Raw genomic sequence first — 13032 nt, 5'->3', positions numbered from 1 at the left:
ATACAGGCTAGAATTAACATTAAAATGTAATAGTGTTATAGTGACTGAACTGTGTCTGACCTTCTTCACTGTTCATACAAAATCCAGTCAAAGCGGGTTTTAAGACAACCTTTGCTTTTTGCCTATTTTAGGGTTGATTAATATGAAACACTATCGTAAGCATTTTCCAATACTCATTATTTCAAAGCAATATCTATATCTCCTGGGGTTAGCGCTGGCTCCATAGCTTCAGCTCCCGGGTTGATACGAGTCTGCAACTAAACAAAACATCAACATTTCGCTCAGCACCCGTCTGTATGGCTATTGCCGTGCAGTAGCCTTGAGCTGTAGCGCAGACATTTCTTAACTCTGCACAGACCCCCCGGGCACGCCCCCCAGCCAATCCGGACCTCCCAATCAGCTCAGCGCCGGGCAAGCCTACCTGCTCAATTACTTCCTTAGCAACGCATCTCATGTTGCTCAGATTGTTTGCTTGCTCTTTTGTTTTTGTCCAAAACATAGCAAAGCTATTCCTCAGATACTGAATGGTGGTCCTCAAATTTTCAACAATTAAGGCTGCTTGCTGAAGGCTGGAAGTGCTGGCTTGTAATGCTGTATTTGCAGCATCAACACGAGAGAATAATTTCAGAATCAGTTGCAACATGAAGTACACAGCAAATGTCTCCAGTCTAGAACAAAATCCATTAGCTTTGGCACCAACTTCAGTACGATTGTTCCTCGGCAGTCATCTGCAAAAATTGAAGTAGCTTGCTGCAATTATCCGTAGCTGATTTCAAGCTTGCTGCATGAAATGTCCAGCGTATTTTTTTTTAGTTTAGTTTTCTTTTCAGTTTACCTCGCTCTGGTTCCTCCTTCCTAGAACACCCACCCAGAGCAATGAGAACTGCAGGCTTATATGCAGGTGACCATCTCCCGATTAGCAACAATTAATTAACTCAGGAGATGGTCACCTTCAAGACAAGGTTTTTTTAAATGTGGATGGCGCTTCCCATCCACGCTAGAAAACAATACAAAATACACGGCTTCACCGTCACATTTATAAATAAATCATAACAACAACAATAATAATAATAATAATAATAATAATAATACAATAACACAAATACAAAATAATAAATTGCACAGGGGCGATAAACAATACATTTATGACAGGGCTTTGCCCTGCCCCTTTTCATGTGCAGGGCTCCTCGCCCTGCCACAGTCATCTATATGACCATGTATAGCTTGGCCTTGCTAAGCAAGATACGCAAGTAATGTGAATGCTTTTAACACCATTTCATTTTTTCTTGGCTTCACTTATCATTGCAAGTATCATTGCAAGTACCGGTGGCAGTCAAATTTTTCATGCTTATGAAACCTTTCTATTGCATGATGTCATCCATCAAATCCATCCTCATTAAATACAGATTCTACTCCTGTAGAGAACTGCATTAAACCCCTGCCTTTTGCATCTTGACAAATTCTGCGAAATGCCTTTCCTTTCTCATCGTCATACTTGAGCCACTGAAAGTAGAATTTTTGTTGAAATGAGCGCCTTTCTTAGTTTTTGCTTCGCTGCTACTGCTGGGTTTTTTCATCATCGTTCAGCTTGCAAGTGGATCGCATAGTGTTGTTCTCAGTAGGCCTACTAGTAAAATGATCTACAGATCAGGGGGTCTCATCACGTTCTGTACTATGTGTCTTTTCTGATATTGAACTTGTTTTCTTAATGCTCTGAATTACAAGCTTATCCATTTCACAATTACTGTACTTTACTCTAAATTGGTGGGCACTGCGCAGAAACCTTTTTTTTTATCAGACAAGTACATTATAAAATAAGGGGGTGCATTCACACAGAGAATTAAGGTTGACGGTAAACTAATTTAACTGCTGTTTTACAATCAAAGTATTTGCAAGCAATTATAATGGAATATCATAAAACTGTCTGTGATTACATTTATAACAGCACCGTTTTCTGTGACAAGGTCTTAACACTGAACAACACCTCTCATAGGAAACTGAATAGTCCGTATTCTCGGCAAGTCACTGCCAACTTGTCATGGGAGGGGAGTAATAAAAAAAATGACCATTCACAGAAATACAAGTTAATTTCCCTCACAGTCAGGTAACACTGACCCCTCTTTGGAGCTTCCATGCAAGCTGTGGGGAAAGCACGCAGCAAGAGGTTTTACAATTGCATATACGTGTCCTGTATTTTTTCCAGTGTAAACATTTTTTTGCACTTCGTCAGGGAGCTCAGCAGCACCCGTATCAATACATTTTGGGGGTGCTCAAGCATCCACGGAGCTGGCGCCTGTGTGTGTGTGTGTGTGTGTGTATATATGTGTGAGTGAGTGAGAGAGAACCAAAACCAGGGTTGGATACCAAAGAGAGTAAGCAAGTCAAAACCGCCGACAGCCGGAGTTCGTTTATAAATGAACAGGGAAGATTAGTTCAGAGATTGTAGAGCCCACCAAAGTTTTTGTACACTGTGTTGTACCACTGCTGGTAGTGTCACGTGAGCTATTCAGTGTGTTGATATGTAAATAAATCCTGTTTGCCTGCGGAGTGTATCAACTTCAACCATCATCACGATCGCCTGCCACCTGTCACAGAGCAGCAAATGCACGCACCCACACAGCAGACGACTACCCTGTCACAATACCCTGTATCTTTATAAACAAAGGATTTAGTGGAGCTGCCTAATAAAAGCTGAATTGCAAAATAGTAATTGTGTGAATATAGTAATTGTTACAGCTGTGTATATTGGCTTTTAAAACAGGATAAAATTATAGGACTTTACCTGTCCGCCCTTACTCTGGTCCAGCCGCAGTCGGATACGCGACGGACAACTGTATGTATGTATATATATATATATATATATATATATATATATATATATATATATATATATATATATATATATATATATATAGTACTTTTAAAATATGCCACAAAACCCAAGGGACATTAAAAAACCACAAGAACCATTTAAAAGTGTTTATTTTAAAAAGGTACCACATATCTAGCATTACACAAAAGTACTGTAGCCTTCCTCTGGACTTTACATCTAAGAAGTCTCTGTTTCTCAGTTGTAAACTTATGATTTATTAATCTGTGAAACTTCATGCAGATAGGCGGCGAAGAGTTTTGTTCCCTCTATGTAATTATACCTAAAAAAAAAAAAAAAGATTTAAGGTTAATAAGAAAATTATGCCTAATAAAGCCTGGAGAACATACAAATTGTTACCGACATTGGCCTGATTCCACAGTAACTTAAAGCAAAATACGTACCAGTTACGTAAACAAAATATTTGATCCCACAGCTTGTGTACTGAATTACATTTTTTTTTACCTGCTCATCTTCTCATTTTGCGAATGTAAGCCATCATCAAATCCTCCAATGGGCAGCATTATAATACTCTTTCCTGTGACATCCTGGAAGGTTCTAGCAACTGGAATGGTTCCACCCTCTCGGATCAAGTCAGGTTCCACTCCAAACACTGTAAGTAGATGTTGACATGGGTAACTAAATGATAACTAGGGCTTCTGATTTTCGGTTTTAACCGATAAAACACCCGACACAAAAAAAATTTGGTGGATAGCCAATGAACACTGGAAAAATTGTGGAAATGGTTAATCTATTCACGTTGACGTTACCCTTTTCCCATTAAAAAATAAATATCAGCCAAAATGAAAACAGATTTTGAAAAAAACATGCTTTAAAACTTTGTGAATATGGCACCATGGGCACCAAAATTAAACTGGCATCATTGTTTGAAATATAAAACTGTTAACGTAACCAGTAACAAACAACATAGGTACACTCAGATTAGTTGTTTGTTACTTGATTTGTAAGATTTTAGTGTGATGTCTTTAATAAATCAGGCCCTATATGTTAATACAAAAATATAATTTCAAATGGCAAACTAGAATGCATTATTTAAGAAAAAATATTATAGATAATGTATTTCTTCTTATTTTACACCGCAGGCAAGGTGGTTATACTGTATAGTGTTACCACTGTATAGCGAAATCAGCTGCGATGCGCAGCCGGAGACGCGTTGCTAAGCGACCAGCTGAGCAGGAGGCTCGCCCTGTGCTAAGCTGATCAGGAGTTCTGGATTGGCTGGGGGGAGCTCTAAATGCAGCTGCGCTACAGCTTGGGGCGACTGCAATGCCATGGACACATAGACGGGCGTGAAGTGTGTTTGTTTACATCAAGGAGGAAAGCGTCTGCTCTGCAGGAACTACTACCACGGAACCCTTTAACTGCAAGACGGTGCCTGTGAAGGAGATTGCCCAGCCAGGACCGTCCGAATGACCTGGAGTCGATGGGAGGCCAGGACTTGGGAAGCAACTGAACAGAAGTAGGTCAGCTTAGGGGATGTGGATCCCAAACCAATATAGAGAGGGTTACGTAGAGTAGTAGGTTCCTGGTGCGGGACGTTCCTGTTAGTGGGACTAGCACTCATCATTTTGTGTGGCAAACTTATTTTTAGCTTTGTTTTGTTTCTTTATTAAATGTGACACTAGTCCTACCATTGCTGGTACCCAAGTGTCATCACCTGTGTTGAAAATTAATTCTGCGCGCCTGGGTGGAGTATCAACACCAATACTCGGTGTCTGCCTCGGTGTTTTCCAGTGACTACCCACACACGTAACACATCCGCAGTAGCATTATACCTTTTTGGACAGCTCTTCTGCCTGCAACATACAGGGGATCACTGACATCAGCAAGCCACGGTTTGGCTCCAATAATCATGGTGACTTTCAGCTTGTTTGGGGTCTTGCGTTTAGCAAACATATCATTTAAATAAGTGGTCACCTACAGTGGCAAAGCAAAAATACATATATGTTAATTTATCCATCACTTCAAACACTGAAACAAAAACCTTGAGGTAAACCTGTAAGAAACTGACGTCAAGTAAGAAAACGTTCCAGATAAAGCACAGATTAAGGCATTGGATGAAATGTTTAACTCAAGATATATGCTGTATATGCTAGATACATTAAAATAACAAACTGCAGTGTGTTAAACAGCTTGTCCCTCCACTTTAAGTACAAGAAACAGTTGTCAACAGACATAAGACAGTGGAGGTGGAGGGGAGAGGTCGAAGAAATGTCATGGACAAATCCTTCAACCAGCTAGTTTGTCTAATCATTTGAGACCTATATAACAAATACAAGTGCACAGATAAGTACTATGGAATTAGTAGCTATAATATTGTTTAATTATTGTTCTAGATAATTATTTTTCTTGCTAGTTTAAGATTTTTTAAGTTTTCACTTGTTTAAAAAACAAAAAGATTCAAAGTTTTCTCTACCTGTTTTTCCACAGTTGGGGGGTCCATATCAGGGACCTGACGGATTGAGAATTTTGCAGTCACTTTTGCAGGGATAACAGTTTTGGAACCAGAGGCAGAGAAAGCACCTTCAATTCCATGGATAGACAAGGAAGGGTAGCGCCAGCGGTGTGAAAGTATTTCTTCCTGGATTAAAAAGAAAATAAAAGATGTATAAAAAAAAACTATTGAACCTAGAGAACGAATTTTGAGTTATTGAAGTACTGGAGATTTACCTTGGTATCATACATAAGACCGTCTGTTCCAATCTTATTCTTGAAGTTCTCTACGTCAAATTCAATTGCCTCATAGCGCTTCCTCTCCTCCTCTGTGAGCTCAGCAACTGCTTCATTGATACCAGGGATCAGGATGTGACCATTGGAATCAATGAGGGTGTCTGCAATAACATTGGTAACAACAGCAGTGAGTGACAAAGTGAACTGTGATTTTATATAGAGATTTTCCCATTTACTGACTCAGGTGCCAGAGTTTTAGAGGGGCAGAAGTTACAGTTGCACAGCTCTAGTGGTCTTTTCTAAAGGCACCTCACTTCAGGAATTCAGCTTCAAGTCTTTTAAGGAGGTTTTTAGAAGAAGGTAACATGGTACACAAGTTAATAAGCCTGGTAAAGACTGAATGCAGAAACAGTGATAAAGATTTATACAAAGCACACATACTAGGATACAGGTACAGTACATCCTCGCTACAACGAACCTGTTGGGGTCCAAGCCTTTTGTTCGTTATATCGAGGGGTTCGTTATAGCGAAACGACAATCAAAATGATTGATAAACTGTTGGAGTAAGTTAATGAGATGAGATTGTGAATAAAAGTAGAATTACATGTACCTGTTCGTCTCATGTATGCAGTATTCTGCCTTTGCTTTATCCTATTCGTTAAAGAATTAACACACAATACATAAAGCAAAAATCCCAAATTGAAGCTGAACTTTTATTCAAAATTAATCTGACATGAATCGTTTCAAAGTGCACCAAATCTTAAGAATCCCAAACTGAGCTTTTCCAAATCAACCCGACAAAAAGTTTGACATGAAAAGTTAATCAGATCCTCAGATTTTTATTTGCTGAACAAATGATCAATGTAGTTTCCATCTTTGTTGCAACATAAAATGATTTTCGTTTCATGAACACAGTTACACAGTGCATGCTTTTTATTAAGACAAAATAGTTGACTTCACTGCAAACCTGGCATCAAATGCACACAGATCAGGATGTTCAGTTTGTTTATATTCTCTTTTTTGTTTTATTTGGGGTCTAGGGGACAAGTTTGTTATAGCCGAAGATTCATTATAATGAAGGGCGTTATAGCGAGGGTGTACTGTATTCTGAAAATGTGGATGTCAAGTCTTTGAAACTCTTCCGTCTTGTTAACGAAACCAACAACATTCTGGAACAGTTTCATGAATACTTACTTCATTCATCGAAATAAATTATGAAGCAGCCATTAAATTAAAGCTTTGTGAACAGGGCCTATGTTTCTAGCTCGCATACAAAAGTGATAGCTATGCACTAATCTGAATGCTTTATTTAGTACAAACGTGCTTGAGAATAAAAGCCGCACATCCTTTGAATTCAAATGGAAGGCTTTCGGTTTATATAACATTCTAAAATTTAGAAGCTATTTAGATGTTGCGTCCCCTGAGCTAGACTACCACATTTGTATGGACAGAAGATAGACAAGAAAATGGATATACCTGCAATATGTATTAAACACTTTTGAGTAAATGAGCTGCCTCTCATCTTCCTGATTCAACTGCCATGAGTTAAGTAATATAAAAAATCTGCATCTCTTGATTATATCAGTTCAGTCACAATGGGCAGTAGATTTGTCAGTCGACAAGTTATTCTGCATCCAACAGGATAAAAATAATAGTTCTAATACTGTACATTTTTACAATAGGGCTAATTTTGTTCATTAATATTTTTGGGGGGATATTTATGCATACTGGTAAATTAATTATATTAATTACATTTGTATACATTATACAGATCTATTGTTTACCTAATAGGCCAATGAGGTCAATCATAGGTTCGAAAACTGAACCCCCATAGACTCCAGAATGTAAATCCTGTTTAGGACCTTCTACCTAAAAAAAAAAAAAAAGCAGATAAACATGCATTTTATACATACAATGTGAGTGAAACCCTGCACTATGGGTCTTGCATTCACATGGATGGATTTATATTGGTAACATACAAGTTGTGTTCCACATTTTTCAGTTTTTATCTTTCAAAAAAAAAAAAAAATCCAGGAATTTTTTCGGAGTTTATTTTACATAGGGATAAAAATCGGTAATAAATAGTTTTTAATTAAAACATCAGTAAAAAAGGGGGGGGGGGGGGGGGGGGGTCACAGTATACACACTTTACATGTGTAATATGATGCGTAGCAGTTCTGGTTTCTGATTAAGTTTAATGTCCCAGGCATGTATGATGAAGCAGAATCTGTGCAAGTCGAGGCCCAAGTTAAGTGGTACTTTGCGAACGTTTTTGGGGCAATCGCTGTGCTGATGGAAATAGTATCTACAGAGGGTATGACCATAACATCAGCATAAAACAAGCCAGGTTTATTTGCCTTGAAATCATAAAAATAAAAGAAAAAATGACAGGGTGGTGCAAGCCATCGGGAGACACATCAAAAAACACACTGGACATTTCCATCAATTAACAGTGGCTGTATCCTAGGATACAGTGTAGGGCTGCTTATTACAATGTCAAGAGTCAAAATAAAACAGCATTTTAATCAAAATATTGTGTATTTCCTAGAAAATTGTACTGGGAAAATATTGAATGGACAAATCGGGTATAAATCAGTAAAAACCAACGTCCTGTTAAAAAAAAAAAAAAAAATCCTATAATTTTTTGGTAAAATTCGGTATAAGCCAGAAACAAGGAACACTACATATAAGATAAAATAATTTTAAAAAAATAAAATAAAATAAAAATAAATAAATAAAATATCATACAGTGGTCTACAGTTTTAACCACAATTTATTTTTGGAATGATGTTAAATATAGATATTCTGCACTCTATAATTAGTGCTTTCCTTTACCTCTGCAAAGAAGTAGCAGTTTCCTCGAGTTCCATATGTAAGAGCAGGTTTCCTGCTAAGCCACCCACAGTCTGAAATGATGATGTAGTCGACATCGGAAAAGAAGTCGTCTTTTTGTTTACTGATCAACTCATCCAGGCCGTTTGATCCAGTTTCTTCCATTCCTTCAATTATGAATTTAACATTTACAGGAAGATCCTAGTATTTTGATTAAAAAAAAAAAAAAAAACAGCTGTCACTACAAGATTCTCCTGTCCAAGAATGCTGTGTACGGTCTACAAACATAATTAAAACATCTGCAATGTGTCCCTCAGTTTGCTGATTCTTTTTTATACAAATGTACAAATGAAATAACTCAAGGAGGCAGTGTGGTCCAGTGGTTACAGTCCAGGGCTTGTAACCAGAAGGTCACCGGTTCAAATCTCACCTCTGCCTGACTCACTGTGTGACCCTGAGCAAGGCACTTAACCTCTTTGTGCTCCATCCTGTGGATGAGATGTTAGATCAATGTAATATTGGAAGTGACTCTGCATATAATGCACAGTTCACAGCCTACCTTTGTAAAGCACTTTATAAAAATAAATAAATATATTATTATTACTATTAAAAACTGCATTACTGTGTTGCAAGTTAGATTATTTCACAGTGGACAAGACAGCTTATCTGACAGATTTATATAAAGGGACGAGAGTTCAATAGGCAGGTACTTCCATACCCATGACTGCACAGATTAGATTTTAAAAGAGATGACTGTTTCTCTGAAGGAGACGGTAACCAATGAAGAATGATGCCTCTAAAAACTGAAACGTGACACTTACCATGTCCAGTGCCTGATAGGCTTCTACTGCATGTATCCAGGCAAGAACTGGAGCCTTGTTATCAGATGCTCCTCGTCCATAAAGATTTCCTTTAGGGAACCAGAAATAATCAACATGGAATCAGATCTCCTGTCCCAAATCAAGCCAGTTCAGGGACAGTATATTCCCCATAACAAAACATAATATAACATACCATTAATTTCAGTTAAATTGTAGGGCTCTGTGTCCCATCCGTCGTCCATTCTAGCAGGCTGTACATCAACGTGGCCATAAATGCAGACTGTGGCCTTGTTCGAGTCGTTACCAAAACTAGCAGTGACAACCACTGGTAGAGGAATAATCTGACCATTAGGAAGCTGTAATAAGTAAACAGTTAAAATGAGGGTAAATAAATCATAGCACTTCCCCTTTTAAATGATATTTCTCTTTCTAAAATGGTGGTTTTGACATTAATTTGCGAAGAACAATGGTACTGGCTATCGGCAGGCAGAATGTCCCATGTAGCTTTGTAACCCCAGGTTCTGTGATGACGTAAATAAGCTCATTTCACCTAATGGCATCAGCCGGATTCAAAACCCTGGCCATAAAAGGCCTACTTGTGGAAGATGGAAACATACATGGAAACAGGGCTCCTCAAAAAACAATAAGCTTTTAGTTGTACCTCCTGGTTACCAATATCAAACAGGTTTGTGTGTCCTTTCATATCATTGAACTTGTTTTCGGTGATTTTCATCATTCTCATTAATTCATCTCTCTTCAGTGCATCACTGGAATCACTTTCCACAGCAACCCAATCTCTCAAGGTCTAGGCGGGAAAAACAAACAATACAAGCTTGTCAATCTCCTTAGCCAATCACTTGAAAATAATAACATTAAACTGTACTCAAAAATCTGTTTACTGTGTTATAAAATAACTAAGTATAGAAACTATCTGTTTTAAGGATCCTTATTCTACCAAGTAAGAATCTTTTTAAAATGCCTTTATACACAAATAATTGTAATCAAACCAGCATTACCTAACAGACAGAAATACATATTTTTGTTAAGTGCCATCAGTTTCAATTCAGGATGCTTTACTGTAATAGCTACTTTTCAAACAGGCACTGTATTGCTTGCTGCATTTTGGTTAAAGTCCCCAGTTAGCTCTGGTTAGTGGTAAATAAAAAATCAGAAACATAGCTCTTGAAACTTAATTCGCTACACAAAACAAACTGAACAAATTGAACAAAGGAATGTAACGGTTCATCATGTTGGCAGCACATTTCATCACTGGACAGCACATTTTGGGGACGTGTTTATTAGGTACTGTGAGTTTTACTAGCTTGGAGGTCCAGAAGCACTTTGAATAGATTTTGAAAGAGGATATTTCTTTTGCCACAGAAGGTTGCAGACAAGTCAAGTAAAGACTCTGCAATAGTCTTTCAATACAATGAAACTCCTCAAAATATGTTTTGAAGGAATGGCAGGTCGATCCATGGAATTGACAATAGTAACTTCTTGCCCTTTGGTGCGGTGGATGTTGACCCTAATCATTCCATTTGTATAATATAAAAAGATTATTATTATTATTGTTGTTGTTGTTAGCCCGGAAAAGCATTAAGTACCAAATATTTGGATTTTATATTAGAATAGGAAGAAGAAGAAAAATCATAACAATAACAATTGGCTTCCCAGCCATTCTGGCTTGAATGCCTAATACTAATAATAAACAAAACAAAAGAATCCTTACAAAAACAAAACAATAGGCTTCCCAAGCCAGATTAGAAGCCTAATAAGAAAAATCCTAACAATAATAGGCTTCCCAGCTAATGATTCATTCAGTTTCATTGCCTTATGGCACTGCAATTAGTGTTGGTCGATTCACATACAAACATGATGGAAAACCACAGCACTGACTGGCAACTTTTGTTCCTACTCTTTCATATTACTCTGGATCAGTTTCGGTTTTTTTTAACCACATTGCTAGGGATATAAACATAAGCTGTAAATCTTACCAGTACATAATCTTCTTGGTGGCTATCAATGTAGTTTTTCAGTTCATCCAAATTAAACGAACAAACGTGGGTACAGTGAAGAAGCAACAACGAGAAAACCGCAAGTTGAATCTAGGCAAAGGAAAAACAAATAGCGACGAATAGATCTCTTTTTAATGATAAATATGATCATATTGTAATTAATACATTGTAAATATTTGTGTACAATATTTGCTCACATTTTGTAAAATCAAATGTTTAAGAATTAAAAATAAACTTTATGCAATAGATTTTAAACACATCTCGGTGTTTGACCATAAACTTTAGAAGCCCAAAATAAGCATTACAATAAAGTATAAATAGAAAGATTTACATAAAGTAGCTGTATATGGTTTGAAAAAATAACTATATCATACAAGAGTAACTAAAAACAATCACTTACCATGGTAATACAGTGACACTTGCAAAGGTGATGCCTTTTCTAGTATTGCTGGACGCCTAATTCGGACTTCTCGTGCGCTCTCTGTTCTCTGTGTTGCCTTACAGTAATCTTCTTTTATACTGGAGCCTACCTTCTTGAACTCCTCCCCCACTTTGTATTGTATGAACACGTTCTTTTCTATAAGGCGCCGTTAGGGACATACACTACACACTGAAATTGCATACGGTACACACTGAAATCGCATACACTACATAATGACTACATACTGAAATCTTGAAACTTCATACTGAAATCGCATACGCTACATAATACATAATATGCATTATACACATGGGAGGAGTCATACACAAAAAAAACCATTATCATATAATAGACGTATCCCCGCCCCCCACTTAACAAGACACGACCATCGTGACTAAAAATAGACATAATTCAGCGTTCTTACCTTTGTATAAGTTGGTGATCAGCAGATGTAACAGGCGCACGAAGAGCACAGCGTGTGGTTTTCACAAACTCTACTGTGCAGAATAAATTAATTTTTTCTATGTGTAAATATCGAGACTATGCATCGAGACGCGGGACATTTGCTAGGAAATCGGACTGTCCCGACCATATAGGGACTGTTGGCATGTATGCGAATATGATGTTGTGTCTGCACTTGATTTGTTTACTTTTAAGTTCAAAGTTTCTACCCATTCATTTCAATCAAAAAAACGGTCTATTAAAAAAATGCTATTTTGTTTAATAAAATACTGGAAAAAAACAAAACAAACAAAAAAAGCTAAGAACATAAGAGCAAGAAACGTTTTAGCAAATCCTATTGAATGCGTCACCTTTTGCTAAAGATATTAATTTAAAACAATGACTCAATGACTTGCGCTGATTGATTTTAAATTTGACGCACATGGTGCTGAGACATTCCAGCGACCATCTACCGCTAGAACTGGACGCACTGGACCTAAACTGGACGGGCCAGGCCCCCTAAGGTCCGCCCGTAACGCTGGGCCTGAACAAACTGGATATTTAATTGTCTTTTTTTCTTAAGAGCGTCCATTATATATATATATATATATATATATATATATATATATATATATATATATATATATATATATATATATATATATATATATATAGTTAATTGTCTGTCAGGTCTTGATTACATTTGCTCAATATGTGTTGATAATTTGCCCTGAACCAACGCTGCAAGCTAGCTGTTTGTGTGTATGGGGGCTATACCGCTGTAAAATATCTGTGTCCGTCAGAAAATACACACGGCCGTGATTACGGTAACATTTATTAAAACATTTTTAGAAGTTATAAACACAAAACAAATCCAGATGCCGGTATGAATATACTCGATCTGTTTTTATAGAATCATTGGAGGTTTCATGTACAGTAGTT

At 37.3% G+C, this 13032-nt stretch overlaps 1 protein-coding gene across 1 annotated transcript; it reads right to left on the bottom strand.

Annotated features, from left to right (window-relative positions):
* Positions 1-2965: 2965 nt before the first annotated feature.
* Positions 2966-11762, bottom strand: cndp1 (carnosine dipeptidase 1). The gene is made up of 12 exons (XM_033992331.3): positions 11629-11762; positions 11208-11318; positions 9875-10018; positions 9407-9569; positions 9214-9302; positions 8396-8593; positions 7345-7429; positions 5561-5721; positions 5307-5471; positions 4666-4807; positions 3335-3482; positions 2966-3152 (listed from the first exon to the last, which is right to left on the bottom strand). Exons 1-12 carry the CDS (start codon positions 11629-11631, stop codon positions 3080-3082), a joined length of 1482 nt encoding a protein of 493 aa, XP_033848222.1. The 5' UTR covers positions 11632-11762; the 3' UTR covers positions 2966-3079.
* Positions 11763-13032: the final 1270 nt, after the last annotated feature.

This window comes from Acipenser ruthenus, chromosome 3 (assembly GCF_902713425.1).
Source record: "Acipenser ruthenus chromosome 3, fAciRut3.2 maternal haplotype, whole genome shotgun sequence".
Taxonomy (NCBI): Eukaryota; Metazoa; Chordata; class Actinopteri; order Acipenseriformes; family Acipenseridae; genus Acipenser; species Acipenser ruthenus.
Note: the sequence above shows the minus strand (reverse complement) of the source record. Positions and strands in the feature narration are given on the sequence as shown.

Excerpts from the sequence above, each read along its gene's own strand:
- cndp1 (XM_033992331.3), bottom strand. Across the intron at positions 8,594-9,213 it reads CCTATCAGGCACTGGACATG|GATCTTCCTGTAAATGTTAA; the intron begins GTAAGTGTCACG and ends TCAAAATACTAG. Across the intron at positions 4,808-5,306 it reads CCCCAACTGTGGAAAAACAG|GTGACCACTTATTTAAATGA; the intron begins GTAGAGAAAACT and ends TTGCCACTGTAG.